At 38.9% G+C, this 20,314-nt stretch overlaps 1 protein-coding gene across 1 annotated transcript; it reads left to right on the top strand.

The window, feature by feature from the left end:
- The first annotated feature begins 2,573 nt into the window (after nucleotides 1–2,573).
- Nucleotides 2,574–19,810, top strand: crip2 (cysteine-rich protein 2). Its single transcript, XM_019095610.2, has 8 exons — nucleotides 2,574–2,731; nucleotides 13,241–13,335; nucleotides 16,495–16,552; nucleotides 17,037–17,171; nucleotides 17,368–17,436; nucleotides 17,535–17,629; nucleotides 18,139–18,196; nucleotides 18,427–19,810. Exons 1-8 carry the CDS (start codon nucleotides 2,689–2,691, stop codon nucleotides 18,492–18,494), a joined length of 621 nt encoding a protein of 206 aa, XP_018951155.1. The 5' UTR covers nucleotides 2,574–2,688; the 3' UTR covers nucleotides 18,495–19,810.
- The last annotated feature ends 504 nt before the right edge of the window (nucleotides 19,811–20,314 follow it).

Genomic DNA, 20,314 nt, shown 5'->3' with positions numbered 1-20,314 from the left:
TAGATTTATTTTAGTTTTTTAGTTTTTTGTTTCTTTGTTTTTGCCTTCATTAGGACAGGACAGAAATTTTAGACAGGATGCAAAGTGGGAGAGAGAGGGGGTACGGGATCGGTAAAAGGTCCACGAGCCGGGACTCGAACTCGGGACACCCGAAGCGCAACGGCACATGAAGAAACATTTCTGATTACTATCAATGTTGAAAACAGTTGTGCTGCAAATTATTTTTGTGGAAACGTGACATTTATTTCAGGCTTATTTGACAAAATAGAATGTTTAACATTTACTTGAATAAAAATGTATTTGCATTCATTTGAAAAAGAAATTACAAACAGTGTGTAGGAGGAGGCCGGGGCTAGTTGTCACATTATTTACATTAGGGAATAATGTACAATAAGTAAAAAATTATGAAACAAATAAAAATCATGACAACAAAAATGTAAAGCAAACAAAAATATTAAACCATTATCTGGCCAACTAGTAATGAAATTCTTACATTTAAAATACATAAATAAAAATGTGACAAACGCTTTGACAACTAACCCCATTCTCATTTATATCATCAGGTCAATATTTGGACAATTATTCATTTTTAATATTTTAGCTGCTGACCAAAACATATTCAAGTTACAAGTGAATATGGGCTTAAAGTGCACTCTTTAATTTGCTTTCAGCTTTAATTTGAGGGTATTCACATCGAAATTGGAGGAAAGGTTAAGGAATACAAGCTCTTTAATTTGTGTAAGTAATTGGACAATTTAAAATAAGTAATTGGACAACTGACTCAAAAGCTGTTTCATGGACAGGCGTGGACTTTTCCTTCATTATTTCTACATCAATTAAGCAGGTAAAAGTTCTGGAGATGATTCTAAGTGTGCCTTTTGCATTTAGAAGCTGTTGTTATGAACCCACATCATGCATTTGTCACAAAGACAAAACAAATCCATCAGAGAGATAGCAGGAACATTAGGAGTGGCCAGATCAACAGTTTGGTACATTCTGAGAAAAACTCAGCAACATAAAAAGGCCTGGACGTCCACAGAGGACAACAGTGGTGGATGATTGGAGGATCCTCTTCATTTTAAAGAAAAACCCTTTCACAACATCCAGCCAAGAGATGAACACTCTCCAGGAGACGTGTCACTGTCAAAGTCTACAATCAAGAGAAGACTTCACCAGAGCAAATACAGAGGATTCACCACAAGGTGCAAACAAGGCCAGATTAGACTTTGCCAAAAAACATCTAAAAAAGCCAGACCACTTCTGGAAAAGCATTGTTTGGACGGCTGAAATTAAGTTCAACCTGTAACAGAATGACGAGAAGAAAAAATGGAGCAAAGTTAATTGGACGGCGTTTCATAGTACAAGTGGACAATGACCCAATACATAAAGTAAAAAACGACCCAGGAGTTTTTGAAGGTAATTAGTGGAATATTCTGATCTCAACCCGATTGAGCAAGCATTTCACTTGCTGAAGACAAAACTAAAGGCAGAAAGACCCACAAACAAACAACAACTGAAGTCAGCTGCAGCAAAGGCCTAGCAAAGCATCACCAAAGGAGCAAACCCAGTCTCTGGCGATGTCCATGAGGTCCAGACTTAAGACAGTCATTGCCTGCAAAGGATTCTTTGAGAGGTTTTGAGCAAAATTGCTCAAAAAATATCAAAAATTAATACTTTACATGAGTATACGAGTTTTAAAATGCTATAATTGTTGTAATTTCCCACCTTTTAGTAATTTAAAAACATTAAATAACAACAAGCATTAAGGTTTCGTCCTGCCAAGCCAACACAGCAAATCCCTGCGCTGCAGCTGTGCGAATGTGCTAATACAGCAAACTTACTGACGCTGTAACACTGACACACAAATGAACCTGAATAAACTTGATGCTGCAATATTCACATTCCTCTCACTAAAATCAACTATAGACAGAGCGAGAGTCAATATTCACTTAGGTATCAAGAGGCACTTTTTTACAACAGTACTAGTCAGGGTTCTGTGTGACTAGTCGACTAAGCAATTTGGAGATTTATGGGAGACAGCAGGACTTGGTTACGTGTAACTGTCAAAGGAGTGTAAAGTCAGGAAAAGGTGGACATTTGCTCTGCTGACTTATCAGTTTAAGAGAGAGAAATGACGTGGACACATGGTCAAGGCAAAAGCCTGTAAGAGCTGGCAAAGACCTGAGTCTAAAAAAAAGACATGGGTGACAGACATTTTTGGGTGTGTGGAACAGTGATGTAAGGGACAAACTAGTCAAAAACGTAACACTCCCATACAGTGACCTCAACCCCAAACAAAAAGAGAAGTGTTGTGAGCATGACTGGGACTTGCCAACATCTTTCTCCCTCTGATTTCCACTAGTAACGGTCTGGCAAGTGCTGAAGAATCCCTATTCATGAGAAGAGAAAGGAACCTTTGTTGGAAGCCTTTCACATTCCCGCTGGAGGATGGAAAAGGAAGAGCCAGTGGCAGACAGAAGCCCCTGCCCACTTGATGACTGACCGTTAGCCTGACCAATGAGAGAAGCGAAAAGCGCAGCGCTCAAACAGACCTGCGAGAGAGGGCGGGGCTATGCAAATGCAGAGCGGCGCTTTCAGTGGACGCGCTCCCGCTCTCAAGCCATTGGTCCACTTGCGCGCGTGGAAGACAAACCTGACGCTGAGTGAGAGGATCCAGTTTGAGAGACGATGGCTTCAAAGTGCCCTAAATGCGAAAAGACTGTTTATTTTGGTAAGTTTGTGTTTACTTCTCGGTTTAATTCTGAACCTCTATTAAAAATACATTCACCGTTATATTTTGATATGATACATGACTTCCATGATGTATAATCGTGGAAAGGGATGGTTTGTTTACACAGGTGTTTATAAAACGGATTTAAACATCTGAGAGTTTGCGATAGATTTTAAAATAAATTTATCTGCGGATACTCACTCATTTCACCGCTTTCAGAAATTCTCTTTTTTATTTATTTTCTAGTGCACTCACCTCTTTCAAAACTCCCAAAAAATATTTCTTTAACTTGCTCACGAAAAGATGGGGTGCATTCCCGGAACACGGGATTTTTTTTTTTTTTTTTACTTTATTAGACATGTTTATAAATGATTGTGTCACAAATTTAACTCTGTATGAAAAGTAACTAGTTGTAAACGAATCAAATGTTTATATTCCCCCCAAACTGGTCATTTTTGGCCCGTTCCTCTTAGGTCTTGATCTTCTGACTGTATCCAACAATTAAAATCATAAGTCTGATATCAGTCCGTTGTCTCAAAGCTATTTTTAATTATCATCTTATATTTTATTTGTTTTTATTTATTAATATTATAAATGCTGTTTTATATATTAAACTATTTTAAATATATTATCGATTAAATTTATTTATAAATTCTTTAATATATAAGTTCTGTAGATTTAATTTTGACATCTGTGTTTGATGTCAATTAAATTTTTTTGTGTGTAAAATGTGGCAAAATCTCACAAATCATGGTTAAACTATTTTTAGATGTATGTGATGATGCATATAAAATGTAGTCCATGACCATTTAAGAAAGAGAGGGGAAAGCCTTTTTTTGCCCTATTTTGTACTGTATTTATTTCCATATTTCCATAAACTTTGAATGCATACTTTTTACTTTCAGACTGCTGAGTGCAAAGACAGTCAGTTTATATTCAGACAATTTTATTGCCCACTTCTGTAACATAAATAATGAACAGTTGTATCTAAGTCCTGTCTACATCTTAAAATCACCTTTCTCTTCTTTTTTAACATGACCAGATGAGGGGCTATTTTTATAAACACTGAAACGAAAGCTTGAAAGTTGCTCTACTTTGCTTTTAGATGTTTTCTTAAATAATACAGCATGTGGCTATTGGTGTGGATGTTTTGGGAGCTGAAAGATCTTAGTGAATGAAGGACCTCTTCTTTTCATTTATATCCATTTTCAGGCCAACAGCATTGATGTCTGCTCAATATATACCTCTCAATCCATTAAACAGTTGAATAGCCTCTCTGCCACTTGACCTTATCATCCCTGCTCTCATATTTATAAGGTTATTCATCAGTGCATCAGAGCCTTTGTGGTGGAAACTGAGATGATTATTCAGCTCTTATTTATGTTGTATTAATCTGTGTGTCAACCCAACAGCCATAACACATGACCAATAAAGCTGTCAGGTGGTTTTAAATCGAAGTAGTGAGAGAGGTGCTGTTATATAAAGCAAGTGCAGCTCTTTTCATGGCTGTGTGTCTAGTGGGTGGGCAGAAAGTCCTCTAGCTTGACTGTTTTTCAGCTGATTATGCATCAGGATCCAGATTTCACATAGGACCACAAAATTTATTAATTTTTTCATTTAGTTCACAGGCTTAATAATATGCAAAATCATTCATATAACATTAAAAATAGCAATTTTGCTTTAAAACATACAGGTTTTGACGTCTAAATAAGACATGTTGGCTGGTTTTGATGGAGATCGACAAAATGGTTTGCTGCTTTCTTATTTTTTTTTTATTGGACGTTTCTGATTTCTGATGTCACAGACAGTCTTATGGTCCATGATGCCATAGGGCAGGAGAAAGGAAAATTCAAGGTTTCACCCAAGACCTCGGTTATGTCATGAGGGAGTCAGTTGAGATGGATGCGGGTGACTGTGCTTTTATTAGACTCACGTTGAAGCCAAGACGCATTCCATGCAGCTGTGGAAGAGCAGGGGTGCGGTTCTCCTCTTTTGGTCCTCAAAGTGTGTTTCCTCTGAATATGGAAATGTCACCAAGTGGAATATTTGAGGTTGACTGTGAATGCTGCATCTAGATCCACAGTCTAGACATGAAGGAGGAGAAACCAGCAATAAGGCTTTATTAAATAGTAAAATAAATATTCATTAATAATATTGATATTATTGTTTATTATTTCATTGTTATTTTTTTATTTATCTATTAATATTATTTTACATTCCTAGTTTATATTCACCATTAAATGTAACATATTCAATAAAAACAAACTGGTTTGGTTGTAAACCCAGCTGTTCCAGATGGTATTTCCAAATTGAGTTTGTGGGAGTTAGTGCATGTGTTCCTGTAAATTCCTTTCTGACTATATCCTGTTTCAAACCTAAGTGGTAAGCCACTGTATTGAGAGGAAACTTTTCAAACTTTCGGTTGAACCTTTTATTCATTTTATTGAACAGCTGTTAACAGATGCTGTTGCCTTCTTACACAAGAGCAAGTGTAAAAGCTTCATTTCACACATTCAGAGGTTACACATTGAATCAGTACTTTACCATTTTTCATACTTCAATTCAAAATGGGTGGGCTATCAAAATTTGAGAGTCTGTATACTCTGAGAAATATTATTGGCATTGTGTCCACTTTCACGTTTGAACACAACCTTTGGAAGCAATTCATGAATGCCTAAAAACAAAGGCAGCATTGTAAGTAAACAGATTTTAAAAATTGATGTGATAGAAAACCTGTCCCTATTAATGGCAGACAGAGCTCACATGCATCGTATCAAATCTCACTGACGAGAGAGAATCTGGCAAAACAAAGAATCTGCTTCTTTCACTTTCCTTCATCTTTTCTCTTTTTCACTGCTCTCCCTTCAAGGCCTATGCTACTTCTTGAATAGAAGTCAGGAATGCTTTCTTTCTTAGATGCCAGTCACATCGAAATGTGAGAGGGCATGTCTATTATGTCATCCTTTGGTTTCAGATACAGGCAGACAGACCATACCACCCCTCACTTATGCTTTTTTCTCTCTTTGTCCCCATCTCTCACTGTTTCAGATATACTTTTACTGCATATACCCATTAAAACCCTGTGTTTTCCACATGGCTGCCTCTCAAGCTGTTTTATTGTGCAGAATCGGTTATATAATGCCACTTCTTGTATTTTTGTCTACTGTTTAAGGATGTTGCGTAATCCTGGGAGTCAGAATTGGGGGTCGTTTGCCTTGTCTGTCAGGATTCCTGCCAGGCACAAACCTTGACCATAGTTACAGGATGTTTTTTTTTTTTTGAGCTTGTTGCAAGGTTAGCAAGAAAAAAGACCTGAGCCATCATGTAATTACTTGTGTTTTATGGGACTAGCCTTTAAACTGACATTATTCTAATTCGACCTACCCGAAGGCCTAGACATGCATAATTTGTCCTCATAAATTTGCTCTACCTGGAGACGCATCAAGGAAAATTTAATGCTGTGTGCATTTTTTTTCCTCTCTAGAGTGTATCAGAATCTATTTAAATAAAAATTCTGAATTTTAACTGGTTGAATTACACAAAATGTATAGTTTAAAAGTAAACTTACATAAATTATAGATTTATTATATATTTGACACAAATACTAGTTTTATGTTACAGTAATTAACATTTTAAGGCATTACTATAATTAGAATTGGAAAAGAAAATGTGCTTAAATGTCAGGAAATTGTTACAATGCAAAACATCTTACATTACAGCAGCAATTTCTTACTTTTGATTTTGTAATGCAATGTGATCCAGCCTGTTCATAATAGATTTCATGATATTCACCCAACCACTGAAATGTGAGGACCAGTACAGTTTCATATTGGCTGCAAGGAAGCTGATTGAGGCCGAGCTCCACGAGGCAGCATTGATTTGTACTGACAGCCATGGGCACTGCAGTAGCACACAGGCACATGCAGCTCTCATTCAAGCCAGACAACTGAAAATCACGAGGTTGCCTAATTTATATCAAGAGGAAACTGCGAAGAGACAGACATCTTGCCATGCCTTGCATCAGCAGGGCCACATCTGTGCAAGCGAGGGCCCAAACCATACCCAGCCTTTCTGCACTACTGTAAGGAAATTCACAAGCCGCTGCAAATTGGAAAACCAAGCTCGCAATCAGCTGCCTATTTGAGATTTGTTTGGAGAAGGAGCTGCCACTCAGGAGTTGATGGCTATGGGCAGGGTCTGAAAGAAAGGCACTGTTTGCCATCATAGAAGAGTAGGGTCCTTAAACAGAGCTACAGAACATGATTTGAGAACAAAGCATGTGTGCTATTTATAGCTGAAAAAGCTGAGGATCATGGGAACCAACCACAGCAATCATCTCCCTGCTTACTGGAGCCAGGAAGGGCATGTAATGATTTTGTGTACATTTGAGCTACAGTTTACCTCGTTTTATCTCTGTGTGTGATCGTACATGTTTGGCTAAGGCCTGAAGGCCCTCAGGTGCAAGGCTAGCGGGTCAGGCTGTAATCAGTGACTCGAAGCGAAGCACCATGTTGGACCCAGATGGTGTGCATGTTGCTTTTGCAGTTCAAGGGGACACAGTCAGGATAGAGTACAGTATAATAGTAGTGCTCTGAACAGATGGGTCCACATTAATGGCTGCTGAAGTGGAAGCAAATCTGTCCCTGCCTTTCAAATTGATTTCCATGTGTGCAACCACATTGAGTGGACAGATATATAACACATGTCATTTTGCCCATCTTTTGAGTCCTGATCTGTTAGGGACTTGGATGGATGGTTCTTCAAACCATGTACAGAGTTAATCTCAAGCCAGCACAAGTACTTGTTTGTTTATACTTTTTTAGAGTTTTAAGTTTTATAAAAATCCATTATAACACACTTAAAGTCTCTGCTGAGGATGATGAAGTAGGTTTAGAGTGCATTACTGCTGTGGAGCCTGTAGGGTGTTCAGCTGTGTAAATGTTGTTAAGGCCTAGCGCTGTTTATTTGTGATTACATCTCAGGCAGGGTCAGCATATAACAGACCTTCCTTCTCAATTTCTTTTTCTCGTTAGTGCAGGAGTAAGCATCAGATATACCATTTCATGAAAAATGGCCATATTTACTTTCTAAATACACATTCCTGGTCTTATGTATTATGCAAACAAAGGTTGGTCTACACAGTCTTTCATCTTGCATTTCCTCTGAAATTAAACCAAAATTCAGGAAATAATGTTAATCAATAGCCAGACGGCCATTTAGGCGTTGTTTAGGCTACTAGGTGATTTAGCCTTGCCGACAGTTGAAGGGTTGCAAATGTAGTTTCATGTCAACTTTTAGGGCCCGTACATTTGTAGGGCCTCTTTATCCACCTTATTTTTCAACGCTGTTGTAAGGTATTTTCTGTGAATGTGTGAGCCTTCTGATTCATTAGCCATTTTAGGTAAATAACTAAAAATAATTCAATGTACCGTAAACTGTAAAACTATTTGCACTAGAAACCAAAGTTTTTATGATTAAAGTAATAAAATAATATGACCGTAATATCAAGAAGCATAGCAAACTGTTTTTTGTACAGCTAAAATAACTGTTTGGGGTTGACACCAGAAGCCTTGTATATTTAAGTTTAAAATGGCCATGCACACCCTGTTGAAAAATCCAGCATATGCTGCTTAGGTATGTTTTGAAGCATGGCTGCTGGTTTGAGCTGGTCATGAGCTGGTTTAAAATGGTCATGACCAACTAAGGACCAGCTTAAACCAGCTCAAACCAGCAGCCATGCTTTTGAACTTGGATTTCCATGTTGTGCTGTTTTTTTCAGCAAGGCACTCTTACATTAAAAATAAAGTGGATAAATCTTCCACTTTTGAATACAGCCTTTGTACTGACCTTGCTTAAACCCACCTTATTGACCCTTTGCTAAGTCCCATCTTTAAAAAAACGTTATTTACTGAAGCCATAGCCTTATGGGCAGTGCTCCAACATATCACACAATAGCAATTTGGCCACTCTTGTTCAAGTCCCTGCATTCTTTTCCTGTTTCCGTTCCCCTCTGCTCTCCTATCACTTCCTGTGAACTTCCATATCAATAACAAAGGGCAAACTATAACTGTGGCCTAAAACACACACACACACACACACACGAAGCTGTGGGGAGCCCGGGGAGCAGTTGGGGTTTATGTGCCTTACTTTAACTTTTTAACTTTTTTTGAGTTCATTCATTCCCCACCTACATTTCCTGCCAGTATTGAGAACCAAACCCAGGACCTTCAGTTTACAAGTCCGACTTTCTAACCATTATGCCACAACTGCCCCTATAATAGTGACATAATGTAGCCAGAGAGGATAATATTATTACAGTTCATCTTACAGCTTTCTTGCAACAGGGATGTTCCATAAAGCTTGTCTGAATTTGCAATAGAAACCAAGAGAGTGAAGCTTCCCCCTTGGTTACAAGGAAGGGAAGGGTCAATTATACAATGGTATCAAAAATAAAAATCCTCGCTGTCTAAAGAAAAACACTTGAACAAATAGAAATACAGTATCCCCATGTTGCAGAGAGATAGATGCATCTGTTGTGCCTAGACAAACTTAATAAGAATGATTAAACGGAGATTGATGTTGTTGCATCTCTCTCACGGCTTGATTTTTTTTTTTTTTTTTTTTGGCAGAGTAACACTCTTTGAGAGCCTCTTCTATTCTGGAACAACCCCAGGATATTGAGCATGACATGTTTACAGAGATACTAATTTACATGATATCAGGTTGATAAATCTTGCTTGGTAATGTTGACTTCATTAAATCTCATACAACTCTTGTTTGGTTGAGAGAGTTGTTGTGACAGACTTGCTTTCGAAATGAGAGCTGACTGCACAGTGCAGCTCCATTAGCCCACATCCAAACCTGCATCTGTTCTGCTGAGATGGCATAAGCTCATTCGTGTGAAGGCGCTGAGGGTTTCGTTTACTCTCCCTTTGCACGCCAGCCAAAACACATTAAACAAACCACTGTGTTGTTCATGGATCAGTTGACCTGGTGTTTGAGGTGCTATCATCTGATTTAATTGTGGGGTAAACTGAGGGAAAACACAAGATCTAATGGCTGACGGGAGATGTTACCTCTACAGACAGTACCAGCAGGACTAAAGCGATTACCTCTGCAGCTCAAAACAAAGCACTAAGAAGCTTATCAGCGATCAGGTGTACATATTGCACTGTGTGTGCTCTTTAGAGCCGGACATTGGGAGGTGCTGCAACCTCTCGTATAGTCTTACACAGGCGTCCATTACGGCTGTCATGCATCTACGCCTCGCATCCAAGGTAACCTGACTCTTTAATGAAGCCCTCTCTGGTCTCCCGTGTCTTCCCTCGCCAGTCAAATGGATTCCCTTAGGGACAAACAAGATGACAGTGCTGTTAGGATATCGCTATAGTCGCACCGTTTCTATTGGAAAGCAGAAACAAGGCTTGCTTGTTTTGTCTGCGGACAAAGCTTCTTGTAAATATACCACCCAAGACACTGATTTCCTTTGGCCGTAGTAAAAGATTGTGTGTTAGAGTGTGACTGGAGGTCGTCCAGGGGTCTATTCAGCTTGATGAGCGATTAGCGATTTCCCCCGCCCACGCAAAACTACACCAATAACTGAAACGGCTCCCCAGCAACCTCTTGTACAACAACAGAAGCCCTTTTAATGACAACTCTGTTCATCTGCATTTCGTCAACCACCATGTACACACACTTACCGTTGTATAGAAGTCATTGGCATTGGCTTCTTCCCTGCAGTGATACTCTCTCTCTTTATACCCAGTTGGGCCATTGACTGTGAAATCTCACTTATCTTGGATTAGCCTCCTGCTGGAAAACCAGTGATTTATACTGTCTGGATCTCTCCGTCTCTCCAGTGTGAGCCTAGAATTCATTTGGATATGATGCCTTTGTTAGTAATTGGGTTACATTTATAGTACTGTACATAACTATTTCTCTTTTTTTATCTTTAAAGGGCAGGTCTTAAGCTATTTCATGCATTCTGACTTATTTAAACTGCTAAAGATTTGGATTCTCATGCTAAACATGACCAATGTTTAAAAAAAATTAGTTGTTTGTTGGAGTATTTCTGTGCCAAATACACTTCTTCAGGGTTCGTATAAAAGTTTTGGAAAGTTTTTTTTTTTCGAGTATGGTCCTTCATGACGTCATAAAGGTAGGAATTCCTTGTATGGATAATTCCTGATATAAGACGGAGTAAGAGCACGCCCATCAATGTACTTCATTTGGGTTATGACAGTTGTCTACAGTGCTGCACAGGACTTGCTCAAGAAGGATTTGTCATTTTGTTTTTAGACCACAAAATCAACAGTCACCAAAGAAGTGTGTTAACAAATTAAATCAAATTTAGTTCAATAAAGTTTTTGTTCCTGTTTATTTGTCGATGTCACAGCTTGCAGACGATCACTACGCAAATCTCTGCATGCTTGTGTTTCTTTAGCTTTGCCCACGACACACCTCCAAGAGCTTGTTTTCTAAGAGAAGCCTAAAGCTGTGTCTGTCTTTTATAAATCTGCTAAAACTAAAGACTCTTCAGTGATATGAAGAATGCAATACTACTCTATAGGTACTCAAGATTAACATAAGATTGGCAGAAACTGTGTGTATTATGTCCCCTTATCGTTTAATTGGTGTACTTCCATATGAAACTGTGATGCGGGTATTATCAATGTGCTATGCATAAATGATTCCTTAAATCCTGCATCTGGGCTGGGTTCAAGTTCGAGTCCTGGCTCGTGGACCTTTGCCAAATAAAATGCAATAACTTAATAATAAAAAAAATGTATCTGTTTAAGGAGAGTTGTGCACTTTTCTAGGCAAATTAAAGCTGTTTATCTGATGTTAAATAAGTTGTGAAAAAATCCCTCAGATTCAAGGAGGGACCTAAAATTTAGAGACCAGAACCTCAGAGTGGACTCTTTTGACTTGAGCCAGTAAACAACCATTTAGAACACCCCAGTAACCACTTTGCAATGCACTTAAAACTACACCGCCCTGCAATGCCTGGCAACCACTAAAAGCACCCTTGCAGTGTGGCGGCAAGTATTGCACAGACAAGTTTAATTCTCATTTTCTTTAGAAAATGTTAAGATACCAACTGTTTCAACATCTGTCCCAGAGATTATCATACTTTTTAAACATTCATGCCCACACATTTTAAATTGCTGCTACGCCTCCGTGTTTGAGTATACCTGTGTATCTCAGTGGAATAAGAGTCTTTGCTTCACTTTAGCAGTATAAAATCTCCTTCTCTGATGGGTGAAACTGATCTCTTCTGTACTGACCTAGACCCCTTGAGAGATGGACTAAGAGGGCTGCAAAACTGACAGAATGAAAACAATACTGTACTTCTCCAGGGGGGAAAGCTAGGAAGTCGGGGAGAGCAGGAGGAAACGGATCGTTCTCTCTAGCTGATTGTGCCCTGTTTTGATAAGCGAAGGTGTTTCCCCTGAAGTGAGAGAGCTGTCCCAGCAGTCCTGTCTTATGTATTGTCTTAAGAGTGAGATATATAAATGGAAAGAGTAATATTAGGTCTGGGGAAGTCTCCCAGGACCCTCTTGAAGAAACGGGACAGGAGGGGAAATGGAGCAGTGGATCTCTGTACTGTGAATATCGTCACTTAGCTGTTCAGTCCTAATTAGCCCCATCACTGCATTTCCTTGTGTTTCATGTCAACACATCTCAGCTATGGAATGAACCGCTGTGACCCCTCACAATGAGGCCAGTGCTTTTCATTGTTTTTATTTAATATGATGTCACATTGATTATCAGAATGAAAATGCCATGCCCAGACCAGCACACATCCTCAAAACATGAAGCTTGCTAGATCTGAAAATTATGCAAATCCACCATTATTAATAATGCTGTGTGGAGACTCTCCATATCTGTGGTTATGGGCAGGTCCACTATGGGAAGCAACACATTATTATCACAATATGACATTGAATTTGTCTAAAGTAGACCATTGAAAAAACGAGTCCTACTGTGTATAATATGAATGTGTGTAGTATGAATGCAGATATTTGTCATATGCTGTCATTGTTTTGTGACCTACCAGCGACTTTTTTTCACTGTCAATTCTCTTCTTTGCCCTCATGAGATAGTAAATTGTCCATTGGATTCTAACTTCAGAATGTCATCGAAAGTAGTAGGTCACTTGGGACCTTTTTCCTGCTGTTTTATGAATACTGGGAATACTGCTCTTTTCACATACTGTTTTTGCCTATTGTTATTGTTACTCAGAGATTTGAACAAGCATTCAACCCTAATTTTTAACCATTTGTGCTAAGGACATGAATTAAACCTCAAATTGTGAGGTGAAATATCCAGTAGTAATGCCTCAATACCCTAGTGGCCACCCATCAATGCTCTACAATTCTCAAGGACTTGGCAATCACTGACAATACCTTAGTATTGGGGCAGAAGGATTTTTCATGTAAAGACTTACATATTTGTAATGAAAAAGTGTAAAAATCAATCTTTCTCTCTCTCTTTCTCATCTCCCAGCTGAGAAAGTGTCATCACTGGGGAAGGATTGGCACAAGTTCTGTTTGAAGTGTGAGCGCTGCAGTAAGACCCTCACCGCGGGTGGCCACGCTGAGGTGAGTAAGTCAGAGATCACACACTACCTCTCTGCAGTCTAGCTGGGGAAACTCAAACTCCCACAGCTGAGTATTGACTTTGTGACACTGTGCGTTTCCATCAGATGACCAGTGGTCTATTTGAAGAGTCCAGAACCAGGACGGAAGCCTGTCACATGGCATTATGTGTGTGGGGAGCTAGCGTGACATAAACACAATTTAATAGGGTAAAAATTATGCAATCGTGAAAATTCCAAAGCAAAACTGAATGTCTCAAAACCTTCAGGATGTTGCAACAAGCATTTTCCCTCCTTATCTCTTTTGGATAGCTGTGTGTAATCATATCTCATGATGCTCCTCTTCAGTGATTTGTTGAAAGCTAGCTGGCCAGATTTGTACATCCCAAATGTTCCTGTGTGCATGACTGCAAGCCAAATGAAATTCTCCACGACCTTTCCAGCATCCTGTTACATCACACAGTGATGACTGCGTCTAGATCGGAATAGCAGTAGAGGGCAAAGGACAGGGCAGTATTGTTTTAGAGCCAAAGGAATCGTCATCATGTTGCCTTGGGCCTGTATTCCACAAGGGTAAAAGTAGGAAACACATGAGTGTTGCATTTACTCCGTGAAGAGAGTCACACATAGAAGGAATTCTCTCTGTAATCTCTTTGTAAGCATATTAACATCTTCACTGCTCACATCAGCCTAAATCTGGATGTAGGTCAGGTTGCTATGGGGGGATTTCTGTTGGGTCTTACATGGTACAGGAACGAGGATGGGGTAAAATGAAGATGGGTAATACATGTGTGTAAGTTTTTCTTCAAGACCATTGATTGAACAAGAACTCACCTTGTGGATAAGATGATAATCCCTTAGTGTGCTCCTTGGATTCTGGCAGGGTAAGGCGAGAGGGTTTATGGGAATAGCCATGTTAAGTAGAGGCAGAAAGGAGGGAGTTTGGATACAGTTACCAGAATAAGTGAGAGGCTCTGGGAAAAGTGTGGGCTGGTGTGCTGCTCTATATGACCAGTGAGACCTGTAATGGGAGCTGATGGACTGAGCTTTGTATCTGGCTTAGACATCACACCCACAGACTTTTCACCGTCTGTCTGATGCATATCACACAATATGTCAAGAGATTTATCAAAAAACAAGATCTGATTTTGATTGGCAATTTCCAGAAGTCAAGGGTATGCAACTGACAGCGATTTGCCACAAAAAAGTACACAGAAGTAGGTGAGCTGAAGTGACATGAACCTCCGAGACCACTGAAAACTACATGCCAATGCAGAGTGACTGGATGTGGTCACTGAGTGCAGAGAGTTAAGCTTGCGTGATCTGTTGCCCAATACAGTTGGATATTGCAGCTCATTTTGTTTTGGATGCACTGCTTATTCAGTCATCAAATCATGTCTCATAGCATCGCATCTTGTCACTGCATCCTGTTTTCAGTTCGTTTAGAAATATTTGGTCCATGTTGTGTTCATATTTTGGTTTGGAAGTGGACCAAGACCCATCTTTTTAGTGGTCTCGGTCCGTTTGTTTGGCGCTGAGTTCGTTTTAATCAAACCAAACATGACAAGTGAGAACACACCCTTAATCTTTGAGAAACTTTATAGCATAGTAATTAAATTTCCTTGACCACACATTTCAGATTCCTCTTTAGGATCTTGACTACCCTTACCAAAAAGTTGTATACTTCAAGTTCATTTTATTAAGTATACTCAAGTAAAGTTCAAGTATATTATTAAGTATACGATAAGAAATAACATTTTGAACAAAAAGCTGAAAAAAGACTTGGATTCAGAATGATAATCCAAAACATAGATGGAGTCGATCAACACCCCAAAGCTTGACTGTTATTATTACCTCTTCATCGGTCGACATTTTATTCCATAACGTTACAGTTTTGATGCTATTTCATGTCAGATGATCATGTTACATGTGTTAGTATCTGTTGTTTCTTTTTCTTCTTTACTTGTGTTTTTTTTTTTTTTGGAAATTCTGTACAGAAGATGTGTTCTAGTGCCCTCTACAGTATAACAATGAAAACACGGATTCTAGGAGCACAAGTATAGTTCAAATATATTTAGTCTTTTTGTAAGTAAAAGTCAAGTATACTTAAATGTCATTTTAAGTATATTTCTGAAGAGTACATAAAGCCCATTTCTGAGAAGTACATAAAAAGTAAACTAAAAGCATACTTTCAAATTTTTAGTTTAAAAGAAGTATACTAATAGCTCACTTGTATAAACTTCTTTTTCGTAAGAGTATAAAAAGCGGTAAAGTTGACCAGACTTCATGTCAACATCTTGATCTGTGAGACTTTATTTACATTTATACATCTGGCAGACGCTTTTATACAAAGCAACTTGCATTGCATTCAAGATACACATTTACATCTTATCAACTCCTTTTTCCTAAGAATCGAATCCATGACTTTGATGTTGCTAGCACCGTGCTCCACTGTTTGAACTACAGGAAACCTAAGGAGTGTTGATGAAGTCCTCTAATTCCCTGCCTAGTGGTCTAGTTGGGCTAACACTTAAGGATCCTGATTGAATTACACCAGAACCACTACACCTCTGTAGTCAACGAGTGTAGATTTTTTGCCTTTTTTAGAAGTATTGACATCTTACAACATCAAGTTTTCCGGTCATTACAATTGAGGCGGGAAGGTGTCTGCTAGCCTTTGTTGGAATTGTGGGGCTCATTACACAGTTTTTCCCCTCGCATACTTTTGTACTGGCATGAGGCCACTGTTCTCTGCCCCTTCCGTTCCTTTATCCTGTCCCGCGCAGCTGTAACGGTCACACAGCTGCCGCCTGACGGTTCCCATGGCAACCTTTTCCCGCCATGGCCCTGACCAAAGGGCTCTGGGAGCAACTGCCATTGAAATATGTTCCGTCTTCCATGGAGACACATTTAAGGCACACTTTGGGTGTCCTTTTCCATCAACATAGACTGTGTCCTGGAAACTGCTGCGAGTGTTATTAGGGTGTGGACGCCAAGATAACCACCATCTGTGGTATTTAGACATTTAGGATGGTCTACAAGCAGCAGATTAAATTGCAAACTTACACCAGCAAATGCACACTCATTCACTTGTAGAGACTTAATTGATGAAAAATAAGCCTGGAATGACCATGTTTTTTTCTTCTGTTTTACATCCTCACAGCATGATGGGAAACCATACTGCCACAAGCCATGCTATGCTGCCCTCTTTGGGCCAAAAGGTGAGATGAGATGAAACACTTATCATTTCAGATTGAAGTCATGTGACATGGAACGCTTCTAATCTCTGCCCATTTACCATATATACAACACACTGGGTTATGGAATGATTGATATGACTTAAGATATTTTGCACTCTTCTACATATAGCAATAGTAAATAGTTAAGTCACTGTTGTCATGAAATTAAATAGTGCCCTCTGCTGGGCATTAGTAATATTCTTGTTTGAGAAAGAGATCACTGACAAGGTTCAATGTTATTAATGTAGGCATTTTATTAATGTACATGGTTAAAATGTATTGGTATCTGCAGAGATTAACATGAAGTTTGATAGATAAATGTGGTGAAATTATTGCTAGTTCATGAAAGCAAATGCATTAACTAATTTTAATGAATGAACAAATCTAAATAGTCATATCCAACATTTCTTAATATGAATGTTGTATGATAGAGAGATTTTTTCATGAAACCTTTTTTATTATGTAGGTGTGAACATTGGGGGTGCAGGCTCATATGTGTATGAGGCTCCAGCCAACCCCTCCCCACCTGCATCCACCGTGGACTCTGCACCTAGTCCTCAGGAGAAATGGGTCCCGGCATCTTCAAGGCCACCATCTAAAGGTACAAACAGCAGCAACTGACTTCTTCTGATCTGAACAGGCTGAGTGTGCAATTAAGGCCACAATACAAAAGTTGTAGGTTGTGTGCATCTTCCTTTAGGTACAAATCATTGTATTCTAAATGTTTTGCAATAAGACATATGACAAATTGCACAGTGTTTATGTGGATCATGGAGTGCATGCATCTCTCATTTCAGCTGGAAGCATCACCACCTTCTCTGGGGAAGCCAACTTGTGTCCCAGATGCAACAAGAAGGTCTATTTTGGTATGCTTCTCCCTGTCCTAACAACATTTCATGATTGTGGCTTGGATTTTAATGGTAGTGGTAGCATAATGACATGTCCTGTTACTTACTTATGGCAGCTGAGAAGGTGACGTCACTAGGGAAGGACTGGCATCGTCCATGCCTGCGTTGTGAGAGATGTAGTAAGACCCTGGCAGCTGGCAGCCACGCAGAGGTGAGAGGAAAATGAAGTTGCTAATAGTAGAAGCACAAAGATGGCTACTATGATTCTTTCATTAATTCTGTCCATGTAAAAGAAGTTAATCAAGAATAACTGTTACATTAGAAATCCTGAATAAACCGCAGGGCATCTATGGGTCATTAAAAATTTTTAATAGGTAATAAATCAATTTGAAGGAAATTAAGTCTTAAATTATGATTCATGGGTTCCTTTGGGAGTAAGTACAGTTAATCAAAATAAAACTGAAATCTCAGTATGACTTAATGTGAGAATTAATTTGCAAAAAAAGAACATTACCACCATAGAAGCCAAAGAAATAACCTTTTACCATGGCACACTGTATATGTATGAATGCAGTATTTTTTTAGTTGATGTGCAGGTCTTAAAACATGAAAATGTATTAGAAAAATATTCATATGTTTTCAGTTGAAAGTGCTGATACATAAACATTTCTATTTCTAAATGCATGAATTTATCCTAAAATGTGTTTTTGTGTGTTGCAGCACGATGGTCAGCCCTACTGCCATAAACCATGTTATGCTGTCCTCTTCGGCCCAAAAGGTACTGTGAGAGTTTTTAACTCTAGATGGAGCCATTACTTAATTTTCAGAAAATAATCTAACATAATTAGCAGTTCTTCGTTTGCAGTGAAGACACTGAACTTTTCTAGCAATTTTAGATCTTTTATATATTCTTCTGCTTCCTTTAAATCATAATGAATACTGAAAACCTGATATGTCCAAGTTAAATCTGTTATTACCCCAGTCTGATCCACTCTCCTGGATTTCTAGGTGTAAACACTGGTGGCGTCGGCAGCTACATCTATGACAAGGAGCCCAACACGGAGGCCCAGCTTTGATTTTCAATCCTTGGGAAGCCCAACTTCACTATAATAACAGCCACTACCAGTACCTCACACACTTTCACATATGCCCCACCTTTTGCCTTATCACGGATAACCTGTGCCAGCTTGGACCTTTCTGCAGAAAAGTGACGCCACATACTACAATCATGCCTTGAGCTCCAGCTGCACCACTGACAGTCCCTTGGCCTCTTTATTTTGGTCTACCCCAATTCCAACTATCCCCAATAAGAGGAAAATTTAAACTGGTTAGTCATTTCTGATTAGTCCTATGATTCATTTAAAGGTATTTTATTTAATTGTATACAGTATCTTTGTTTGTATTATCATTAAAATGCTGTATTGTAGCTCCTCTACAAAGGAAAAACTAAGATCCCTACTTCCACAATACTGCATGTACAGTAGGATGTTTGTGTAATGTGTGTTCTAGTAGCAGATAAAACAACAGAAGTTCACTGAGGGAGTTTTGTTTTATGAAGAGGAGCCGGGCTGTTTGAAATGCCTGCTCACCTTAGAGGCTCCATGCAGGTGCGTTCGGGAGCACATCATCATAAATCTGAAAAAATATTCCCAACACAGAATTACTTTTTGGCCATATGGCAACATTCTTAAGTTTAAACATTTTTTTAGAGAAGATCTGCAGGATGTATGCAGACAGTAAAGTGAAACGGCCAAGCTCTTATTTTTAAGGGAAGGACAGATCCTGCTCCCAGAGGGCTACTGTCCTGGAGAGTTAAGCTCCAGTTCTAATTAAGTACACCTGAACCAGCTAATCAAGGTCTTCCAGATCACTAGAAACTTCCAGGCTGGTGTGTTGGGACAGGATGGAGCTCAAATCTGCAGGCCCTCCAGGAGCAGGTCTGGATACCCCTTGATTTATGGGGTAGCTAGTTGAAGTCCAAAGGGACAGATGGGAACAGGGGTGTATGTGATTGGTGCTTGGTGACCACGTAGCTGCAGCTAATATTTTTGATGCCAATCTAGTACCGTTACATGATGCATGAAAACGTATTAAGGAAAAGATATGGATAAGCTTTTGTATTGTTTGTGATCCGAATATTTTAAACCAACCCCAGTTTCTAAAAGTGTTGAAACTGAAGTATTATGTTTCCCATTAGTTCTTTAGTTTGTAGTGAATTCGACTACAGTCTTTCTGAATGTGCATTCGTGCACTATGACTGTTGTTGTTGTTCTAATATTTTTTTGCTGTATCAGGCCTTTGTTCTTTGGAGAACTTTCTTATGCTGAGTCTGCACGTCATGTCCTGCTGCTTCTGTATGTTTAATCCCATATTAAAGTTTACATAAAGCTTTTCCCTTGTCTTGGATTTTTATTTAATTGCAGCTGAATATGACTCCTGTACTGAAACATGCTATAACAAGATGGGAACAATAAGGGAGTTAAGGTAAATAGATACAGATTGCCTTGAATGCACTGCCATTGTTACTATTTTCCAGTAATAATTTGATTATGTCATGATCTTCATGTTATGCACTTATCCACAGCAACAGTCCTGAACATTCACTGGAATCATTTTTCTGACAGAGTCTATTTGTGTGCTTTGATCTCAAAACGCTTTTATGTAATAATTTGGTTTTCTCCGTTTTACAATTAAAGGTTGTCTTGGGAATATACTCCTGTGATGTGAGTTCGCAAAGCATTGGAGAAAACATCTCTTGATCTCCAGTTAAGGTTACATTCAGTCAGATTAGGTCTGCTTAGATTTGTCTGTGCTTTGAGCTCTTCACAAGATCAATAGAACAAGTTATTCATTGTTAATAATTCCTTTTTTAATCATACTTTTACCACTCAGTACA

This window comes from Cyprinus carpio, chromosome B17 (genome assembly GCF_018340385.1).
Source record: "Cyprinus carpio isolate SPL01 chromosome B17, ASM1834038v1, whole genome shotgun sequence".
Classification (NCBI taxonomy): domain Eukaryota; kingdom Metazoa; phylum Chordata; class Actinopteri; order Cypriniformes; family Cyprinidae; genus Cyprinus; species Cyprinus carpio.
The sequence above is the reverse complement of the archived record's forward strand: the minus strand, read 5'-3'. Positions and strand labels throughout refer to the sequence as shown.

Bases quoted from the DNA above. Each gene is read 5' to 3' on its own strand.
- crip2 (XM_019095610.2), top strand. From the start codon at position 2,689: ATGGCTTCAAAGTGCCCTAAATGCGAAAAGACTGTTTATTTTG. The intron at 13,336-16,494 runs GTGAGTAAGTCA...ACATCCTCACAG, and splicing joins CCGCGGGTGGCCACGCTGAG to CATGATGGGAAACCATACTG. The intron at 17,437-17,534 runs GTATGCTTCTCC...TACTTATGGCAG, and splicing joins CAACAAGAAGGTCTATTTTG to CTGAGAAGGTGACGTCACTA.